Genomic DNA, 19,703 nt, shown 5'->3' with positions numbered 1-19,703 from the left:
AATCCTGGACTGCAGATCCTGCTCCTTTTCAACTTCCCAGCAAGAAGTCACTCCTAAATCCTAAAGCACTATGGAGGTTCCTAAAAAAAAAAAAAAACAAATAAATAAATAAAACTAGGAATGGAATCCCCACCATTTGACCCAGTTATCCCACTCCTCAGTATATAGCCAAAGGATTTAAAACCAGCATCCTATAGAGATGCAGCCACTTCAATGTTTATAGAAGATCAATTCACAATAGCTAAGCTATGGAACCAACCTAGGTGCCCATCAATAGATGAGTGGATAAAGAAACTGTGGTGTATGGAATGTTACTCAGTAACAATGGAATGCTACTCAGCCAGTAAATGGATGGAACTGGAGACTATCATGCTAAGTGAAATAAGCCAATCCAAAAAAAAAAAAAAAAATCCAAAGACCAGATGTTCCTCTGATATGTGGATGCTAATACACAAAAAGTGGGGGTGTAGAGAAGAATGAAGTTCAATGGATTAGACAAAGGGGAATAAAGGGAAGGGATAGGAATAGGAAAGACAGTGGAATGAATCTGACATAACTTTTCCATGTTCATATGTGAATGTACCCCAGTGAATCTCAACACAGTGAATATCCACAAGACTGGGATCCTAATTAGAATAAGATATACTCCATGTTGGTATAAATATGTCAAAATAAACTCTACTGTCATGTGTAACTAAAAAGAACAAATCTGATTTTAAAAAAAGAAGAAGTCACTCTTATAAGGTTTCAGAGACTTAACAGCTACTTTACCAAATGCCATGGAGAAGAGAAGGTTAGACCACATACCCCATTAATAGCCCAGCTTAAAATAACCCACTCGACATTTCTGTCCTTCCCAATGTCCCTTCTCAGTGACAAGGAAACTGAGAATTTCTCTTTCCTAATCCCACCCTGGTATTGTCTCTGAACCCCTCTGCCCCTTGCCCTCTGACGTGCACAGTTGTTTTATATCTTTTCTGAATCTTGGCCCCAATCAACATCTAGTCCCTGAACGCTGAGCTCCACTTGGAAACAGGCTCGTTAAGGAAACTCTTCAATGAATATGTTTTCTCCCTATTAGGGATTCCAGTAAATTTTGCTAGGGGAATTAAATTTTCTTCAAGTAATAAATAAGGAAAGGTATGAACAAGATCTAAAAAGGAAATATGGGACCAGCTGTGCCTCCTTGTTGATCCTTGGACTCCATAGTGTTCCCCAGCTTACCAAGGGTCATCAACTTTTCCAGCCATACTCAGAACCCCAGCTTTTCTCCGTCCCATATCCCCTGAGAACTGGCATACCAAAGCCCAGAGTCCTCTCTGCCCACACCTGTCCACAGGTATACGGATGTTGGACCAGCCATTTATGACGGACATCATCGAGGCCTCCTCCATCAGCCACATGCCACAGCTGATTGACATCTACAGCGCCAGCTGGGGCCCCACAGACAATGGGAAGACGGTGGATGGGCCCCGAGAACTCACGCTTCAGGCCATGGCGGATGGTGTGAACAAGGTAACGACGAGGCCCCAGGCCACTCTAAAGGGGGAGTGTGATGGGTGAGGTAGCCACCGTGGCAAGACAGAGGATGAGGAGGCAGGGCAGGGGGCCGAGATGGGCTGCCACCCTGTGTGTTGGGGCAGGCCCTGTGAGAAATGGACACCAAAATAGGTTTGATGATACAGGAGATTTTCTGGAGGGGACACTGTGAAGGACACAGCAAGGGAGAGTGTGGGAAGCTAGAAGGCCTCACACTGTGGTGTGACCTGATCCCAGTGAAGGAGAAAGGAAAGAGAACAGGAGAGGAAGGGTCTCAGACTGCAGCCCTGCACTAAGGAGGTTTCTACTGGACCGACAGGTGGTCCTCATGCCAAAGTCACCCATCTCAATCAGGAAGGGGCCTGCAGTAGCGCCCCGCCACACTCAGTGGTTGGTGGACACAAGCCACCAGAAGTAATGTCTCAGCTCCTACTAGGTGGTGGATCCAGGGGCAGCAGCCTCCATGATGCACCCATAGCAGCAAGTCCAAGCAGTGAATATTATAGCCATGGATACCTGATATTAGCCCAGGAGTGGACAGTGCAAAGAAGGGACAGAGGCAGAGCCCCAGAAGGAGGCCAGCCAACAAATGCATATTAAGGGACAGGAGACTCCTTCTCTGAGACCTCAGAGGACAGGAGTCACCCCAGGCAGGACACTAGTCCAGGATACAGGACAGAACACGAGCCCAGTCCTCCTGGGGTCAAGTGCCCACTCCACCACTCAGTGTTGGAGCATCTATCAACAACTGACCTAACCTGGCTGAGCCTGTTTTCTTACCTATAAAATGGTCATAATGTGGATTCCTTCATGGGATCTGGATTGGGATCCCTGTGAGGTGTAAACGAGATAAATATGCAAGTGCATGGTGCTGGGAAATGGCCAGAAAATGCTAAGTGTTTGTCCCAATCACTTAGCCAACCACCCCAAAGTTTCATGGCATAAACACCACAATTATAGGCTTGTGGATTCAATGAGTCAGGAATTGGGGATTTCCTGTCTCTGCTCTATAATCCCTGGGGTCTAAGGTGCCACAAGGCTTTGACCTGAGCATTGGTTACTAAACTCCGTGTCCTTGCAAGATGTTTTGATGCACAAAGCTTAGAGTGCAGCCTCTGGTCCACTTGAGAGTGTGAGGAAAAGCAATGTCAGCCCCTCCCCACCCCACCCCGTATGCACCCAACTCTGCATCTGAACATTGGTATTAAAGTCTGGGAGCTATTGCTCTAAGCGACCTTTGGGATCCATATCCTGTAACCCTAAGAGACTAAGATCCGAAGATAGGGCTTTTTTAAACCCACAAGGGGGCAGTAGAGGCAACACATTCTTCTGGCAGTAATGTCACGGTATTTCCTCATCAAGGTGATGTGTTGGATGGATGGTTTGGGGTCTAAACCATATGCTCTGGTTAGTCTCTGTGCAAACAGGAACAGGGGACCAAGTAAGTCCACTAAAGGGGCTTCTTGTAAAGATGCTCAAGGAGGGATGAGGGCAGCGGGATGATATGGGCAGGTCCTCAAACTACCTGGGATCAGATGGACCTTCTGTATCCAACGTGGCTCAGGATGCCAGGCACAGGGCTGTGTGGAGATCCACAACTCTGCTGTCACGGAGCTGGGCCACTCTCACCCCACCTGTTTTCCTGTGGCTATGTGCCTCCCATTCTCCAGTCCATTCTTCTCTTCCTTGAAGCTTCTGTTCAGGTGATAGTTCCACCTAGACATGGCCCCTCAGCACCCATCAGCCTCAACTCTAGTCCTTGCCCCCAATGCTTTCAGGGAAATTTTGGCCCTAAATTAGGGGACACATCCATCTCCCCCCAGACTAGGCTCAAAACTAAGAAATATGATTCTGTGGGAAAGCCGCAGAACTTGAAGTCACTGGACAGACAGAAGATTTCCAAAATCCCCTTTTTATTTTCTATTCTGGATATTATCCAATGGTGGTCAACTGTACTCAGGTGGTATTTGCAGCCCTCTGATGGAGAAACTTCTGCTGTGCTATTGAATTATTCCAAAGGTCTGAACAGAGATGTAAGACCATATGTTCCCCTTCAGTTATGGGGTTGAATTCTGTACCCCCATATTTACACATTGAAGTCTTAACCCCCAGCACCTTGGAATATGACCTTCTTTGGAAACAGATGTAATTAGTAAGATGAGGTCATACTGGAGTATGGTCCAATATGATTGGTACCCTTAACCAACATATTGGTATCTTAATCCAGTTTATTATTATATAAGGATATTATTGGAAATAAGAATATTATTAGTATCCTTATTTTTTTAAAGAAAAAGATGGAATTTGGGCACAAATGTATACTTAGGGAGAATGCCATGTACAGATAAAGGCAGAGCCTGGGTGGTGCATCTACAAACCAAGAAATGCCAAAGATTGCCCAAAAAGCACCAGAGGCCAAGGAAGGGGCAGGGAATAGATTATTTTTTTTGCAGCCCTCAGAGGGAACCAACCATGCTGACACTTTAATGTTGGACTTTTAACTTCCAGAACCAATAGGCAATTAATTCCTGTTGTCTATGTGCCCAAGTTGTTGTACTTTACTACAGCAGCCCTAGAAGGCTAAAGAAAACTAATACACACTTCTTTCAAAGGGACAGTCAAGAAAGAAATGTGGCCAAATTCTAGCGGTGTGGAAATGACCTGGTCACTCTTCAAGGTCACCTTGATATCACCTGGATTCCTCTTCTCTAACCAAGATGGTTGACAGTTGATCCAATGACAGCTTTTTTCCTTCTCCTTTGGGACCTCATGAGGGAGCCTTCCTCCATTCTCTAACATAGTTACCTCAAAGGAATAAGCAGGCCAAAAAAATTCATGATGTAATCCTAGGAGAGAGACATGTTCCTGAGTTATAACTAATAATGCAGATGGTACCCAGTTCCTGAGTTCCAGCAATGCACCATCCTGGAATTGGCTCCTGCTGACCTCACATCGGTAGCTTGGAATTACACCTGAAAAATCTGCAAGCATCACAGCTAAAAACCCTTTATGTCCCCTTCAGAGACCTAGTTGTTAACCACACCCCCAGCTTCCCTTGAATTATAGCATTGGCTTGGTTATGTATTCTCCCCACAAGCAAAGGCCATCCTTGCCTTCATGGGAATAGAAATTCCCTTTGGAAAGGGGAAAACTTGAAGGAAAAACACCTGAGACCATTTAAGACTTGTGTTTCCCCAAAATCACAAGTTTTCCAACCAGAGTCACTAGTTACCCCAAGACTGTGGAGAACAACTTTTCTAAATAAGTCAAGACTTCACTTCTTAGGAGATTCAATACCCAGGCTTTAATACAAGGGTCCCAGAAACTCAGTTAGGAATGGGAATGAGTCCTTCAAAATCCAGTAGACATGGATTTTCACTGAGAGGCATTTTGTCACCCCAAACCTTCAAAGAGTTAGGCAAACAGGTGACGTGTGCCCTCTGTTCATATTAATAATGCAGATGGTACCCAGTGCAGAGAACCCCTGAGTGGCTGCTGTCATTTTCCACCAGCTTCCACACTTCCCCATCCCATCTCAGTGCTGAGCACTTCTCTCTCCTCCATCTGTAGCCTCCCTAGCTGCAACTAAATAGGCCTTTTCAAGTGGGATTGTTCTGCAAAACATGTCAAATGCGCCAAAACTTAAGAGAAAAAATTGTTACGGCTTATCTTCAGATGACAGCATGTAAATATTTTAGAAAGGAAAGTGAATATGATGAAAAATACATGATTTCTCATTTGACTTTTCCCCAGACTATGGGAATGAATCTTTCCTTGCTTCAAGGTGACATTTTTGGGACAGTATTGTGGAATTTTGTGAGTGACAGTATCAGACACTAGCAAAGATTTCCTCCTGGTTATTTTAGTTGCTTCATGTATTCTAAAAGAAAGATCCACCTCTCAAAAGCGATACCCACCCAAACGTGAAGTCTGATAATTACCTATCACACAGCTGTGGTTCTTAAGTTTGTTTTTTAATCTTGGCATCCTACACATATCTTCTGTTTGATCAACAGAATAACAATAAAAAGGAAAAGGAGCCAGGCATGGTGGCCCAGACCTGTAATCCCAGCAGATCAGGAGACTGAGGCAGGAGGATTGTTGAGTTCAAAGCCAGCTTCAGCAAAAGCGAGGCACTAAGCAACTCAGTGAGACCCTGTCTCTAAGTAAAATACAATTAATAGGGCTGGGGATGTGGCTCAGTGGCCAAGTGCCCCTGAGTTCAATCCCTGGTACCCACCCACCAAATTAAAGGGAAAGAGGGAAACAAAAGAGGAGGATGAGACCTTTACCAGACACACGTTTTGCCCCAGGCCCCATCATGCCCAATTGTCTGACACTCACTTCACACATAAACATCACCTACCTGGCTCTTTGGAGATCCAAATTTCCATCTTCTAAGTTTGCTCAATAAATACTTGAGGGAGGCAGCAAGGAGCAGGCAAGAAGTAAAGAAAGAAGGAAACCATTTCCCCTTTGTTTCAATCTTTGTCTCTCTGTATAGTCTCCATGTTGGTTTTAGAGTGAAAGCGTTTTTCACATTATAGACGGGAAGTGGGTGACAGAGACCTCTGAATTATGAGATAGTGCAATAACTCACTTCTGTCTTAGTTTGGGATCTCCCAGCAGCAGACCCTGAGACAAGATTTGAGTTCAAGCCAATTATTTGGAAGGTAAAGGGAATATCAGAAGTAAGTGGGGAGGTATGATAAGAAACAGAAGGGATCAATTCAAACTGTATAATCCCACCAGCCACAACCATGGGCAATTGGGAAATCATGTAGAGCACACAAAGAAATTATCCCACCCTATGGCAAAGGTGCTGGGATAAAAACTGGATTAGGTTTGTTGGCAAGGAGAGGAAATGCCTCAGGATTTGCCACCAGAGGCCAGGTATACGGAGCAGGCTTTAGCCTCTTGGGAGAAAGCCCTAAGACTAAGAGATGCATATGCTGACATTAGGAAATTCCCAGGCCACAGAGGTTCTCATATCCACAGGATATGCGCTGACACCTGCTGCCATCCGCTCAACACCAGAGTGTATTGAGCAAAACCTAATCTGAGACATAGGGTAGTCACTCTCCAGAAAAATAAAGCACATGTCAGGCGACGTGTTTATCATTCAGGATAAGGAAGAGGATACAGACCTTGTAAAGAGACTGATGGAGTGACACAGAGAAGCCATTATGGGACCTAGCATCTTATTCTGCAGCAACTGATTTTGCTCTGACAAAAATGAAGGAATTCAGACAACACGAGGGAGGCTGGAGGGTGAAAATTGATTCTTCTTCCCACCTCTGGAGGAGATGCAGTCACCCAGGGGAACCCTGGCACATCTTTGGCTGGCTTCAATGACTGCACTCCAACCCCTTATTAATCACTTTTCGGGGTCACTATTAGAGAGAATATCTTAGGAATATTTAAAGACAAGGCTACAGGAAATTCTCTGAGGTGCAGGTGAACAGAACATTGACAGTTTAGTCCCTGGGAGATGGCAGAGGGGTCAAGCACAGATCCAAGGTCTTTGGGTTGGAATGTGTGGTAGGGGCCACTTTCAAATGAGTGCTACCGTCCAGGAAGGAGGTGAGGAGGGCTTCCTGGGGAGACAGTGATTAATCAGGCGTGGGCCTGGCCGCCTGCTGAAATTTAATCAGAGCGTGGGTCGGACACTGTGGCAGTGGGTGCTGGGGCCTCTGCCAGGCGATAAATGCCTCCTGCCAAGGAGCTCTAGGGAGTTCTCCATGAGCCCTGATTTATGCTCTGCAGCCAGATGAAGGTTCACAGCTGAGCAGGGAGTGCCAGAGCCCAGAACCTGCAGCTCAGCCTCTGAAGTGCTGTGCCATTCCAATTCTTCCTTTCACTTCTGGGATCAAGAAAAGGCTGATGGGTTTCAAGGGATCTTTCCTGTGACATGGAAAACTGTCCAGGTTGGACTCCTGCAGTACACAGCCTTTTCAAATCAGCTTCTTTCACTTGCACTTGGTGATATACATCTACGTTTCCTCTGTGTCTTTCCGTGGTCTGAGAGATCATTTCTTTGGAGCACTGAGTAACATCCCAGTGTCTGCATGCACCACCGTTCGTTCGTCTATTCACCTACAGAGGGCATCTTGGTTGCTTCCAGCTTTTGACAGTCCTGAATGAGGCTGCTGCTATAAACACGGAGGTGCAGGTTCTGTGTGGGCATAAATTTGCAACTCTCTTGAGTAAATAACAAGGAACACAACCTCTGAGTCACATGGGAAGAGGATATTTAGTTTTCTAAGAACTGCAACCATCTTCCAAAGAGGTTGTGCTGTGGCACGTTCCCATGAGCAATGAACCAGAGCTCCTGCTGCTGCTCCTCCTCCTCACCAGCGTGTGGTGCCCTCAGTGCAATGGGTTTGGGTCTCTGGTGGATATATAACTGTGTCTCGTTTTCATTTGCATTTCCCCCATGACATAAAACATGGGGCATTTTTCATATGCTTATTTGCCCTCTGTATATTTTGTGAGGTGTCCGTTCAAGTTAATAAACAGAAGAATGTCTGGAGTTGGGGATATAGCTCCGTTGGTAGAGTGCTTGTCTTGCATGCACAAGACCCTGGGTTCAATCCCCAGCACCACCCAAATAAATAAATAAATAAATAAGCCACAAAAATGGGCAAAGGATATTATCCTTGGGGCCTTGGGGCTTCACTAAGCTATTCACAAGGCAAGAATACAAGTGAGAAGTGGAGATACAAAAAGATAGACTCAACCTGTATTGAGTTTGTATACATCTCAAACAATAAGGTACCATCTTTGTGCATCAAATTGGTAAAATTATTTTTTAAAACATATTTTTAAAAAACACAAATTCTGACCCAGATGGACTAAGTACAAAGTTCTTATACACTCATGATGAAAATACAAATTTTAACAATCTTTATTGAGAGTGATAATATAGCAACATGGATCAAAAATCTTCAAATCTTTATTCCTTTTCATCCAAAGTTTCATCTTTTAGAGACTTTGCCTGAGGAAATAAACAAAGATAAAATACATATACAAAATTATGTTCACTTTATACATAAAGCAGATTGAAAATTAATAACATATGTATATCTAAGAAAGGAGAAAACAAATTATGGTTTGTCTGTTTAATAAGACTGATAAAATATTGTGATATAGAAGAGTATGAATCATATAAGGAAATGTTAATTATATAATTTAAGTAAGAAACACATTATAAGTAGATCAAGAAACTGGTTATGTTTTATGACCCCAATTTTATATTTAATCCTTTTCTAAGGCTTTGCATTTATATATAAAGCTATCAGGAATCCAAGAATAGCACCAGGGATCATTTATTCATGGAAGATCATAAAGGATTTTTTTCTTCTTCATAATCTATATATTTTAATTATTCCTAATGAATATGATTTTCTTAAGAAATACAGTAACTTTTATGAAAGCATTTCAATGTTGTACTAAGACATCAACGTGACCAGAAAATAAAAATTAGTCTAATTGAGTGTTTAGCTCATCCAGGACTTGCCTTACCAGGTATGTGCACATCTAGACCCCACTGGGCCACAGGGCTTGGTCCTGTCTTTAACTAGATAGTTACCCATTGGTGAGGGTGGAGGCACTAATTCACTTGAGCTTCTCAAAGTGGGATTCTCACCTACTGGGATTCAGGCCATGTGCTGGGGGCACAGAGGAACACAGAACCAGACTCTGAGAGTAGGCAACTTGTCACATTATTTTCCTATGAAGAACAAAAATCAAAATGTGTGTGAACATTTAAGAAATTTTGAGTTTCTGAGAAGCTGCTTTGGGTGACATCAGCAAGTTTGGACTTATTGCCCTTGGCTATGAGGTTAAAGCAAGCAGAACTTTTCTACCTAGACACTGTTGACATTTTAGGCAGGATAATTCTTTATTGTGGGGTAGGGCTGCCGTCCTGTGCACTGGAAAGTTTCAGTAGCATCCCTGACCCCTGCGCACTAGATTCCGTTAGCGTACATATGCCCACACGTGCGCGCACACACACACACACACACACACACACACACACACACACACAGAGTTGTAATGATCAAAATATCTCCAACAGGGGGATGGGTTTGTGGTTCAGTGTTAAAGTGCTTTCTCAGCATGTGTGAAGCCTTGGGTTTGATTCTCAGCACTGCATATAAATAAATGAATAAAATTTTAAAAAATATTATGCATTTTAGCTGTTGATACATAATATATAGAGAGACATTATATATTATGTGTGTGTGTGTGTATATATATATATCTCCAACAGTGCCCCCTGGACCAAAAGTTGCCCTGTTTAAGAATCATAGTGGCTAAATACCATATTTAATAGTGTCAGGTAAACAGGCACTAGGCCCTGGGTCCAACCACCAGAATCATGAGAAGAAGAAAAAATGGTGCCTAGGTAAAAAGTTTTCATGGTGTAAGCTTTTGAGAAACACTAATACACATTCTAAAAGTCTGATTTAAAACAGAGCTGCAGAATATTTCATTTCATCAAAATGCACTTGCCTTCTTGGAAAAAAAAGAAAAGAAAGTGGAAGAGGAGTAAAAGGGAAGACAGTTTCAATAAGAACAGCACAGCCAGGTCGGCCTGCCATTCCATTCCCTGACAACCACAGAGAGCCCCACCTTCGGCAGCCCCCAGCTCCCTCCATGGGGCAGGCTCAAGCCAGCCATCTCCTTTCCTCCTTCCAGTTCTTAAAGGGTTCCTATCTCGGTAGCTTGGGAGGCTGAGGCAGGAGGATCACAGGTTTGAAGCCAGCCTCAGCAACTTAGTGAGACTATAAGCAATCTAGCAAGACCATGAAAATAAAAAATAAAAGGGCTGGGGATGTGGTTCAGCATTTAAGCACCACTGGGTTAAATCCCTGATAAGGAAGGAAGGAAGGAACGAACGAACAAACGAATGAAGGAACGAAGGAACGAAGGAAGGAGAGAGAGATCCTAATCTCTGGGTCAACTCCCATGCCCCATTTGGGTTTTTGACTCTTCTTTATGACTTTGTCCAAAGTAAACTTCCCTGTTGATCTACCTACTATAGCAGTGTTTGCCTGACTGAATCTCAATTGGGACCATTTTAGTGCTGGGATGGTGTTAAATTTATAAATTGACATAAGGAAAATTGACATGTCTGGGTTATTGTCTTTCTATCCAAGAAGGTGGTCTTTCCATGTGGGCAGTCTCCATCTATGTCCCTCCAGATAGTTTCAAATTAGCACTTAGCACTTTCCTTTTTTCAAGTTGTTGAATTTCTTCCTAAGTGCTTCATCCTTTATGTGGCTGGTATAAATGGTAGTGTCATGAGGTCTCAATGCATTTATATGTAAGGCACACAAAATAGTCTAGCATACAGTAAGTGCCACAGATGCACTTGCTATGATTGTCATTCTTAGTTTCTGCCCCAATATCCTCTAACTGGATTTTTATCTGAATTTGGGTCATACTTGTTCTCTCTGGGTTTCTCCTGACCAGGAGCTATACAGAAGCTGGAGCAAAGAACTGGACCTTAGGGCCTCATTTTAATGAGACAGTGTGGCATAAGAGTGACAGCTGCATCCCCTAACCAGCTCTTACCCTCTTTCAGATGTTCCTTCCCCACTAATTTCTACTCTCGGAATTAGAATTTTCTCTTATTGGCATATCTTCCCCAGAGGCTAAGGGACCATTTGGTGCAAAATCCAATCATTATAAGCAAGTTTATAATTATTGCTTCATGTGTTCTGTCTGGCTTAGGAAAATCAAGTTTAATATTCCTAGGAAATAAAATATACTTTGGGCAAGTCTTACAATCCAATACAAAACTGTTTGGTGGCTACAACTCTGAAAGAGGCTATCAATTGCTCTCTGTGTATCAGTAAGTTAGGCTGCATACTAAACTGCCCCAAAATTTAGTAGCTTAAAATAACAATCGTTGAGTTTTGCTCATGGGGCTACGGGTCAGCTAGGTTGTTTTGCTGATCTGGACCAGCCTTGGCTAAATACACCTGGCCTCACTCATGGCATCTCGGTCAGCTGAAGGGGAATTTAGACTTTGACTTTTCTAGGACAGATCCCTCACATATCTGCTGGCTGTTGGCTATCAGCTTAGGCCAGTGAATTTGACTGGGCTATGTGTGTGTCATCAACCTGCAAGCTAAGTCAGGTTTGTTATGACGGTGCAACTAAGTTCTGAGAGACAGCAGATAAGGTTTCTTGAGACTTACAACTGGAACTGATAAGGCCACTTTCTGCCATATTTTGTGGGCCAAATGAAGACATGAATCCATCCTCCTCTTGATGGGTAAGGCTGCAAAGTCATTGCAAAGGGCATAGATATAATCAATCTACCACAGTCCCTACACCAAGATGAGAATGCTTAGCCTGATTTCCTTTCACCAAAGCTGCTTCATCTCATTAGCAACCTACTCATGGACTGACTCAGGCAAAGGTTCACAGGCAAAGGTCCAAAGGGATGGGATGGTCCATCCCATCCCTTACAATTCATGGGACTTTATTTATCCTGATTCACAACAGGTTCGCTTTCTGAAGATGCCATTTCTTGACACTGAGCCCAAATCCAAGTCTTTCTGAGCACATGGTCCTCCACACCAACTGTACAGATGATCCATTTTCCTCTCTGCCCTGGCTTCTGAGAGCAGTTCCTTGTTTTGGTGAAGTTTTTCAGGAGTATAGACTTACCAAGACATCAAGAATGATCCCCAGCTAGTGGTTGAATAAATATTTGTTGACTTATCGACTCAATCAATCAAGGCTAATTAACTCACAGTCCTGTTATAAGCATTTCAAAATGTTACTTCTCACTGTCAGGAGGCAGATTGAGCTTGGAAGTAACCCAGGTGTCTCTCTTCCTTCTGGAATCTCCACCGTAAAGCACTGAATCAGGACCTTGGGACCCCTGGTGGTCAAGCAAGGACAGACTTTCTCTGCCAGTTTCTTTGGTCTTCTTGCTCTCTAGGGTCACTAGAATGCCCTGAGCCAGGCTGTGGAATAGGCAGAGGTTGTACACCATCCTCTGACCTCCCACATTGCATGGCTGCTCTCTTCTACCCACCCAGCGGAATAATCCCAAACCCCATTGCCTCAAGGGTAAGAGAAGAGGAAGCAAGAAGTAAAGGGTCTAATCCTGGGTTGTTGAGGTCAACAGGAGAAAACTCACAGAAGACAAGAAAAGAAAACAAAAGGATAAAAACACTAAGAACTTGGTTTGAACAGCAAAGCAATGCTAACTGTAGGTATTCATAAGAAAGCTTGCCTTTCGTAATGAATAACCCTGTGCAATACCTTATATGTTTAAAGTTTTATTTGCTGTGTGTTTTACTGTATCATATTAGACTTTCTTCCTATATTTGATGTTCTCTTGCACAGGTGAATGTCATGTAATATTGTGTTTAGTAGGCTTCTGATATGATCCAATTGGATAAAAAAGAAAAAACTATATATTTATATAGAGAGAGATGTAAGATTTTTATATATTTTTGGTTAAAAAGTGCATTTTATCCTTATAATATCTACATGTATACGTAAATGTATACATATATTATATAGTTAATGTCTAAGTACATACATACATATACTTACGTTTCCACTGAAAATGATAAGAGTGGGATCATAATGATTATCTCTAGAGACATTGTTTTTCATTTTCTTTTCCATATACTTAGATTTTTTTTTTACAATGAGCATGTGCTACATTTTTTGTAAATTTCAAAGATTCCTGTAGTTTTTCTTACCTCATTATCCCCAGCTTACATTGTAAATCCAGGTGATTTTTTTATATTGGATCTTTCCTGGAAAAAAAAAATTTCCACTATTTCCCATCAAAAGGATCTGGTTTCCAACCCAGGAAGAAAAAAAAATGAAGAGTCCAATCCTTTGGTTCAATTGATGAAGAAATCCCAACCCTCCCCAGGACAGGACCTTCCCAGGGCAGAGAACAGTGCCTCCCAGCCCAGGCCAGGGCCAGCCCCCTTGCAGCCCTTGGGCCTGGGTACTGGATGTGGCAGCACTATCTTTCCTTACTCTCCCAGGGTCGTGGGGGCAAAGGCAGCATCTATGTGTGGGCCTCTGGGGACGGCGGCAGTTATGATGACTGCAATTGTGATGGCTACGCGTCAAGCATGTGGACCATCTCCATCAACTCGGCCATCAATGATGGCAGGACAGCCCTGTATGACGAGAGCTGCTCCTCCACCTTGGCATCCACCTTCAGCAATGGCAGGAAGAGGAACCCTGAGGCCGGTGTGGTAAGTGAGACCACTTCTCCTCCTCGTCTCTTTGTGTCTGCTGCCCCTCTGAGACAGGGCGGGACACACTGACTTCCCTCCCTCCTTCCATCAAAGAGTAAGCTCAGGTTCTGAGGGGAAGACGCTTTGGCTCTATGCCCAATTCTGCCTTGTTATCAAGATAGAGACCCACCGTATGTAAGTTGCAAGCAAGAACAATGATGAGACCTTTCCAGCTCCTCGACTATAGATAATCTTATCATTGTGGCATACAAATAATGAAGAGCTGATTAATCAGTAAGTTACCCCAGCACTTAATTTCTAAGAATAAGTAATTACAAGAATTGAGGTATCGCACCACAGACCCATCCTAGCTAAGAACACATCCAAAATCAGCATTGATGGATGGACATTCCTGGGCCCATAAACCCCCTAAATTGGACATACCTGCATATATTCTTAGGGAAAAGGATGTGATTTTCATCATATTCTGAAATGGAACCATGATTTTAAAAACAAAAATTAAGGATCACAAATTTAAGTTATTTTTTGCTCTTTTCTGAGCAAAATGTCTTCCTTTTTGGTCAACTAGATATAAAGACAAATTCTCCAAGCCCCTTAGAAATGTATATCACCTATAGAGTATGAAATTGACCCTGTGGATCTTTTCTCTCTCTGGTTATTTTATTCCTTTATCAATCTTAGAGTTCCAAACCAGGATTTTTTTTAAGCTGTGCATTTGTAAATTTTAAAAAGATTCACCCACGGTTCAATAGTCTTGGGTGAGTGACACCTTGACCAGCGGCTCACCTCCATTGGGGTTTCTCAAGAGAGGAGGATGGGAGCTCCAAACAAAATTGTTGTTACTATCTCGTGTTTTAATCCTACATTCTCTTCTGGTCTTTCTTCAATCCTACATTCCCCTGTGGGCTCTCTCCTTGGCAAAATGGTCAGACTTCTGCATGAGTCAGGAGAAATCCTTTATCTAAAAGAGGTCTAGATCTTAACAGCCTGCCCCTTCTGTAGCCCTCTCCGTTCTGGGGAGGATAGAGATTATGCCGGTTCCTCCCAAGCAAAAGGAGCCTCCAGACCTTCTTATTCCACCAACTGTACAGGAAGAAAGGGAGAAGAGCCCCTAGAAAAGGAAAAGGAAGGGTGGCCTCAGTCCTGTTCTGTTTGAGGTGACTCACTCTCCCCTGTAGAAGCTCCACTCCCTACCCAAAGGACCACCCTCAACCCTTATCTACAACTGCCTTTCTACTTGGGCTGGGGAAAGGCCTTCAATTTCTTCAGAATATTTTAATTTTCCCCCAGAGATACCTTTAAACTTCCCTAATCCTTTTCTCCTCCAAATAATAGGCTCTCTGTGGAATCCTACAAACAGAGGGAGACGAATTCTCAAGGTTTACACATGATCTTAATGAAAACACTGGCTTACACAAACATTGAAAATGATGTTTTTCTCTTTGTAAAAGTCCTTTAAAGCTCAGTTTATCACTTTGTCCCCTAAATAAGAGTTTTGGAGGTGATTCATCCACATATCAAATTGACTTGACTTGACATGTCTCTTCACATATTTTAGATATAGGAGAATATTATATTCGATTCCCTGTCTTTCCAGGCACAGTTTAGACAACCATGTTTCTTCTTCTTTCCTCTTTGAGAATACTACCCTTTCCTTATTGAAGGGAAAATTAACACTGATGCAGAGGCCCTTAGGCTTTCCCAGAGTCAATCAATGCAGCAAAACTCAGCATTGTATTGACTAGATGCTAACACTGACTAATCACTTTTCACCTCATAATGCTTCCTTTTCAGATTCAGGAAGTAAATATCTCTCTAGTCTCTGGACTTGCCATTTAGATGTTCTTTGAAGAAATTACTTACCTGTGAACACTATAGCAATAACTGATCACGTGTCCCTTTCTGCATGGGCTACTAGGAAGCTCAGCTAAAATTTATGGCAAAAGAGATAGAGGTATATGGATGCTGAGTTTATCCTTAGTTTCATCTTAATCTTAATCAGAACAAGGCATAGTTCAAATGAAATAGATAATACCATCATCCACTTTGTTTGGAGATTGAAAATAATGTGATTTATTTATTTATTACTCAATATCTTCCCTTCCAGGCCACCACAGATTTGTATGGCAACTGCACACTGAGGCATTCTGGGACATCTGCGGCTGCTCCAGAAGCAGCTGGTGTGTTCGCCCTGGCTTTAGAGGCTAAGTACGTCTATAGCTCTGGGACCAGGGTCAGCTCAGAAGGTGGACTAGCATGTTCCTTTTTACACAAATACCAGGTGTCTGTGGAGGCAAAAGTGGATGTAAACGTCTAAGAATGGTCAAGGCCAATGAATCTGCTGAACATTTCTAAATGCTCACCCCCAACACACACAAACACACTCACAAACACACATACCATAAAATTACGTTTCTAGGAGGACAGAATACTCCAATATCCAATAACACATATCAGCAACTTACTCAGGTATTAAATAAGGGCACATAAGTACATCTTTCTTCATCCACCCCTTCATCTTCTGAATGGTTTTTGGCTATTTTACTTCAATATATTTTAACCAGCTAATGAAGGAAGATTAAATTGACAAGCTGGGTATCTAGCAAGGCATTTCAAAACATCTGGCAAAGAGGATGTTCCTAACACAAGATTTGTTCATTTATAAGATGAATTTACTTTCCAACACTGAGACAAGGTGGGCAAAGCCATGCAGTGTAGACCAAAACATGGGCTTTAATGGGAAAACCTTCAAGTGGCAGGTAAGAGGAGACCATTCCCTATGTTCTCAGCATCCCACAGAGAGGCCACATGTTGCTACTGTGGATTACACTTTGGATTTGAGCATCAGAGGAGGTACCTGCCCACCCACCACTCTGCCTTCTCTCATTGAAGCCAGAGGTTGACTTTCTGTTCAAGGAATGAACACTTGGACTTCAGACATACCCCACATGGCATGAATATAAATGCAAGCTATATAGAGAGTTGTCAGAGAATACAACACCCAGCAACTTGTGACAAGTTGGATTCAGGATCCTGGGGAAGGGGAGTCAATTTCCCATCCCTGTCAGCAGTTGCTAGGCAACTTCAGCTTCTAGCATCAATCTTCAGGCCGTCTTGCTTATATTACTCCATATATGCATGAATTTTACAATTTGCAAAAGGGGCAAGAGTTGGTTCCTAGAATAGGAAGAGACTTTGAAAGATCATCTAGTTCAACTCTCTGTCTTCAAGTTTGAAAGGGATAATTATTCTCCTTCTATAGAAAAGATCCCAAGTTGAGAGTGACTTTTCTCTTTAGACCAATCTAACCTTTGATTCTTCTAACAAAAGTCAGGTGGAAAATTTAAAATACTAAGAGAGTGACATTGGTCAAAACTTAACTTTTAATTAACAGTTAATGTTTTAGTTAGCTTTTTTATTGCTGTGTCCAAAAGACCTGACAAGAACAATGTAGAGGAGGAAAAGTTTATTTTGGCTAATGGTTTCAGAGGTTCCGTCCATAGTTAGCCAGCTCTATACTTCTGAGCCTGAAGTGAGGCAGAACATCATGGTGGAAAGAAGGGCATGGTAGAGTAAATCAGCTCAGGAGATGGCAACCAGGAAGCAGAGAGAGAAAGCATGCTCCCCAGGAATAAAATATATATGACCTACTTCCTCCAGCCATACCCTCCCTGACTTCAGTTACCACCCAATTAATGCATATCAGTGGATTAATCCACTGGTTAGGTTATACTTCTCATGATCATTTCACCTCTGAAAAATTCTTGCACTGTTTCACACATGAGCTTTTGAGGGAAACTTCAGTCCTATTAAACGCAGAAACCAAAACTTACTTACATGTGTTGTACATTTCCTAAAGATGAAAGGTCCATCTCGGGTCCTGAGTCGGGTGGCTCTGCTTACCCCAACTGCAAGCACAGACAAACAGAAGTGTCCCTTTTAACCTCGGTTGGCAGGACTTGACTCACAGTCCCTTGGGATCTTGGCAAGCAAAAGGTCACTTGCCCAAGCCCTTACACATATGAAAGGGAAACCTAAATTGAAGCTACTGGATTCCTAAAGAGATCTGTAGTTCTCATTGATTAATTAGCGTTCTTTAAGCAGATTTGTGTTTTCCAAGAAAGCCACACTCAGTGGCTTCTGCTTATTCTCATTGACCAAAACTGTCACATGACTACCCCACACTGTAAGGAATGCTGGGAAATGTAGTTTTATAGTTGAGTATATTGTTGTTCTAAGTAAAAAAATGAAATTTTTCTTACTAAGAAAAGGAGGAAGAATAGATACAGGGGAAAGACAACTCCTAGTTTTCTTCCAGTGACTAAGTGGGTTATCACTCACTTTCTCTGCATCTTTATTATCTTATCTGCAAAATATTGAAAGTTAGATCATTCATAAGATTCAAAGGACTGTCTAGAATACTGTAACCCTGCTTCAGGAATATAATTTCTTTTAAAAAGAAGTTTAGTTGGGTGTGTGTTGGTCTTAGTGTTGAATATACCTTAAAACTGTCAGGAAATATTCATTTACATGTTTTTAAATATTGCAATCCATATTTTCATTGGAAAATAGTATCTATTCTCTTCTAACTTACTTCAATTCCCAATATATAAGGTAGATTTTAATATTGATAATAATAAGCTCTTCATTGAGTGCTCATACTGTGGTAGTTACTTTACATATCTGATCTACATTTACAACCTTCAACAAGATTATAAGGTCTTATCCCCAGTTAAATACATAGACAGTAGAATTTGGATTGTTAAAGTAATTTTTCCAAGTTCACACAGTTGGATTTAAAACCTACTGTGACTGATTTCCATTACTGTGATTTTTCCTCAACCCAACTCTTTCCTAGAAGAGGCATTGCCCCCAAGGAATCAAAACCAAGCTATGAAATCAAAATCTGGACCCTGACATCATTTTTTTTACCATCCCCAAATGATTGAAATACGCAGCCGAGGTTGTGAACCATCATCTTAGCCCAATGTTCTCAAACATTGGTGTGTAGAAAAAAACATCTAGGAAGTTGTATTTCATGCAAATTATCAGGCCAACAACCTCCAAGATGCTTATTTAAGAGAGCAGGGAATCTAAATTCATCACTAAACATCCAAGTGGTTCTGATGCAGGAGATTTGTAGACCACAAAGAGGCTCCCTATCCACAGGGGATCCACAGATGGTTCCTGCAGCATCCCGAGCTCCCCCTAGCAAGGCAGCTCTCACTTTTTAAATATTGAGTTGTCCATCTGTCCTCACGTTATAAGCACTTGAAGGCGGGACCTTCAAATGACATGCCCAAAGTTAGTACAGTGCCTGAGTGTGGGACACATCCAGTAGACATCCACAGAGTCACTTCACATATGGTATCTTTTCACATATCCGTGTTTTATTTTCCTAATTATTATATAAAACATATGAGAGCAGGGGGAAGTGTATCATGTTGCTTGTCCCACAACCTCCAACATAGCAACCTTTATGTTGCACATACACTGTAAATTTATTTTTTACAATTCAATAACTATCACTTGTGAGTCGTGAGCTGGTATGATAGAATTAAAGCTTAAAACATGTTAGTGGAACACTTCTTTTACCGGATAGTGTATTTTATCAATTCAGAAATTTTTCAGAAGGGGCAATTTGGAGAGGTCCAGTTTTACTATTCAGACATGCAAACGGCTAGACAATCAATGTCGCACACTCATTTACATTGTAGTATTATGCTCTTGTGTATCTCAAAAGCAAGGAATTCTTTGTTCTGATTCATTCTGTCTTCTCTCTCTCTCTCTCTCTCTCTCTCTCACACACACACACACACACACACACACACACACACACACTGAAGAAATATTTGAGAGAGTCCTACTTCAGACATTGGGAAGCACAGTACATTTCCATGATGAACACAA

General features: G+C 42.2%; 1 protein-coding gene and 1 long non-coding RNA gene across 3 annotated transcripts in view; one reads left to right on the top strand and one right to left on the bottom strand.

Moving 5' to 3' along the window:
* Window positions 1-19,703, top strand: part of Pcsk2 (proprotein convertase subtilisin/kexin type 2) — a 260,446-nt gene that overhangs the window by 228,978 nt on the left and 11,765 nt on the right. For both annotated transcript variants that reach the window (XM_076848938.2, XM_076848936.2), the window contains 3 exons: window positions 1,340-1,515; window positions 13,575-13,790; window positions 15,901-16,001. In XM_076848938.2, coding sequence (XP_076705053.2) covers window positions 1,340-1,515; window positions 13,575-13,790; window positions 15,901-16,001 — 493 coding nt within the window. The remainder of the gene's footprint in view (window positions 1-1,339; window positions 1,516-13,574; window positions 13,791-15,900; window positions 16,002-19,703) is intronic.
* LOC143641524 (uncharacterized) lies at window positions 8,456-17,865 on the bottom strand. Its single transcript, XR_013155365.1, has 3 exons — window positions 17,631-17,865; window positions 9,188-9,271; window positions 8,456-8,536 (listed from the first exon to the last, which is right to left on the bottom strand). It is a non-coding gene; the product is annotated as an uncharacterized LOC143641524 (long non-coding RNA).

The sequence above is a fragment of the Callospermophilus lateralis genome, chromosome 3, assembly GCF_048772815.1.
Source record: "Callospermophilus lateralis isolate mCalLat2 chromosome 3, mCalLat2.hap1, whole genome shotgun sequence".
Lineage (NCBI taxonomy): Eukaryota > Metazoa > Chordata > Mammalia > Rodentia > Sciuridae > Callospermophilus > Callospermophilus lateralis.
This window is presented reverse-complemented; position numbering and strand designations above follow the sequence as displayed.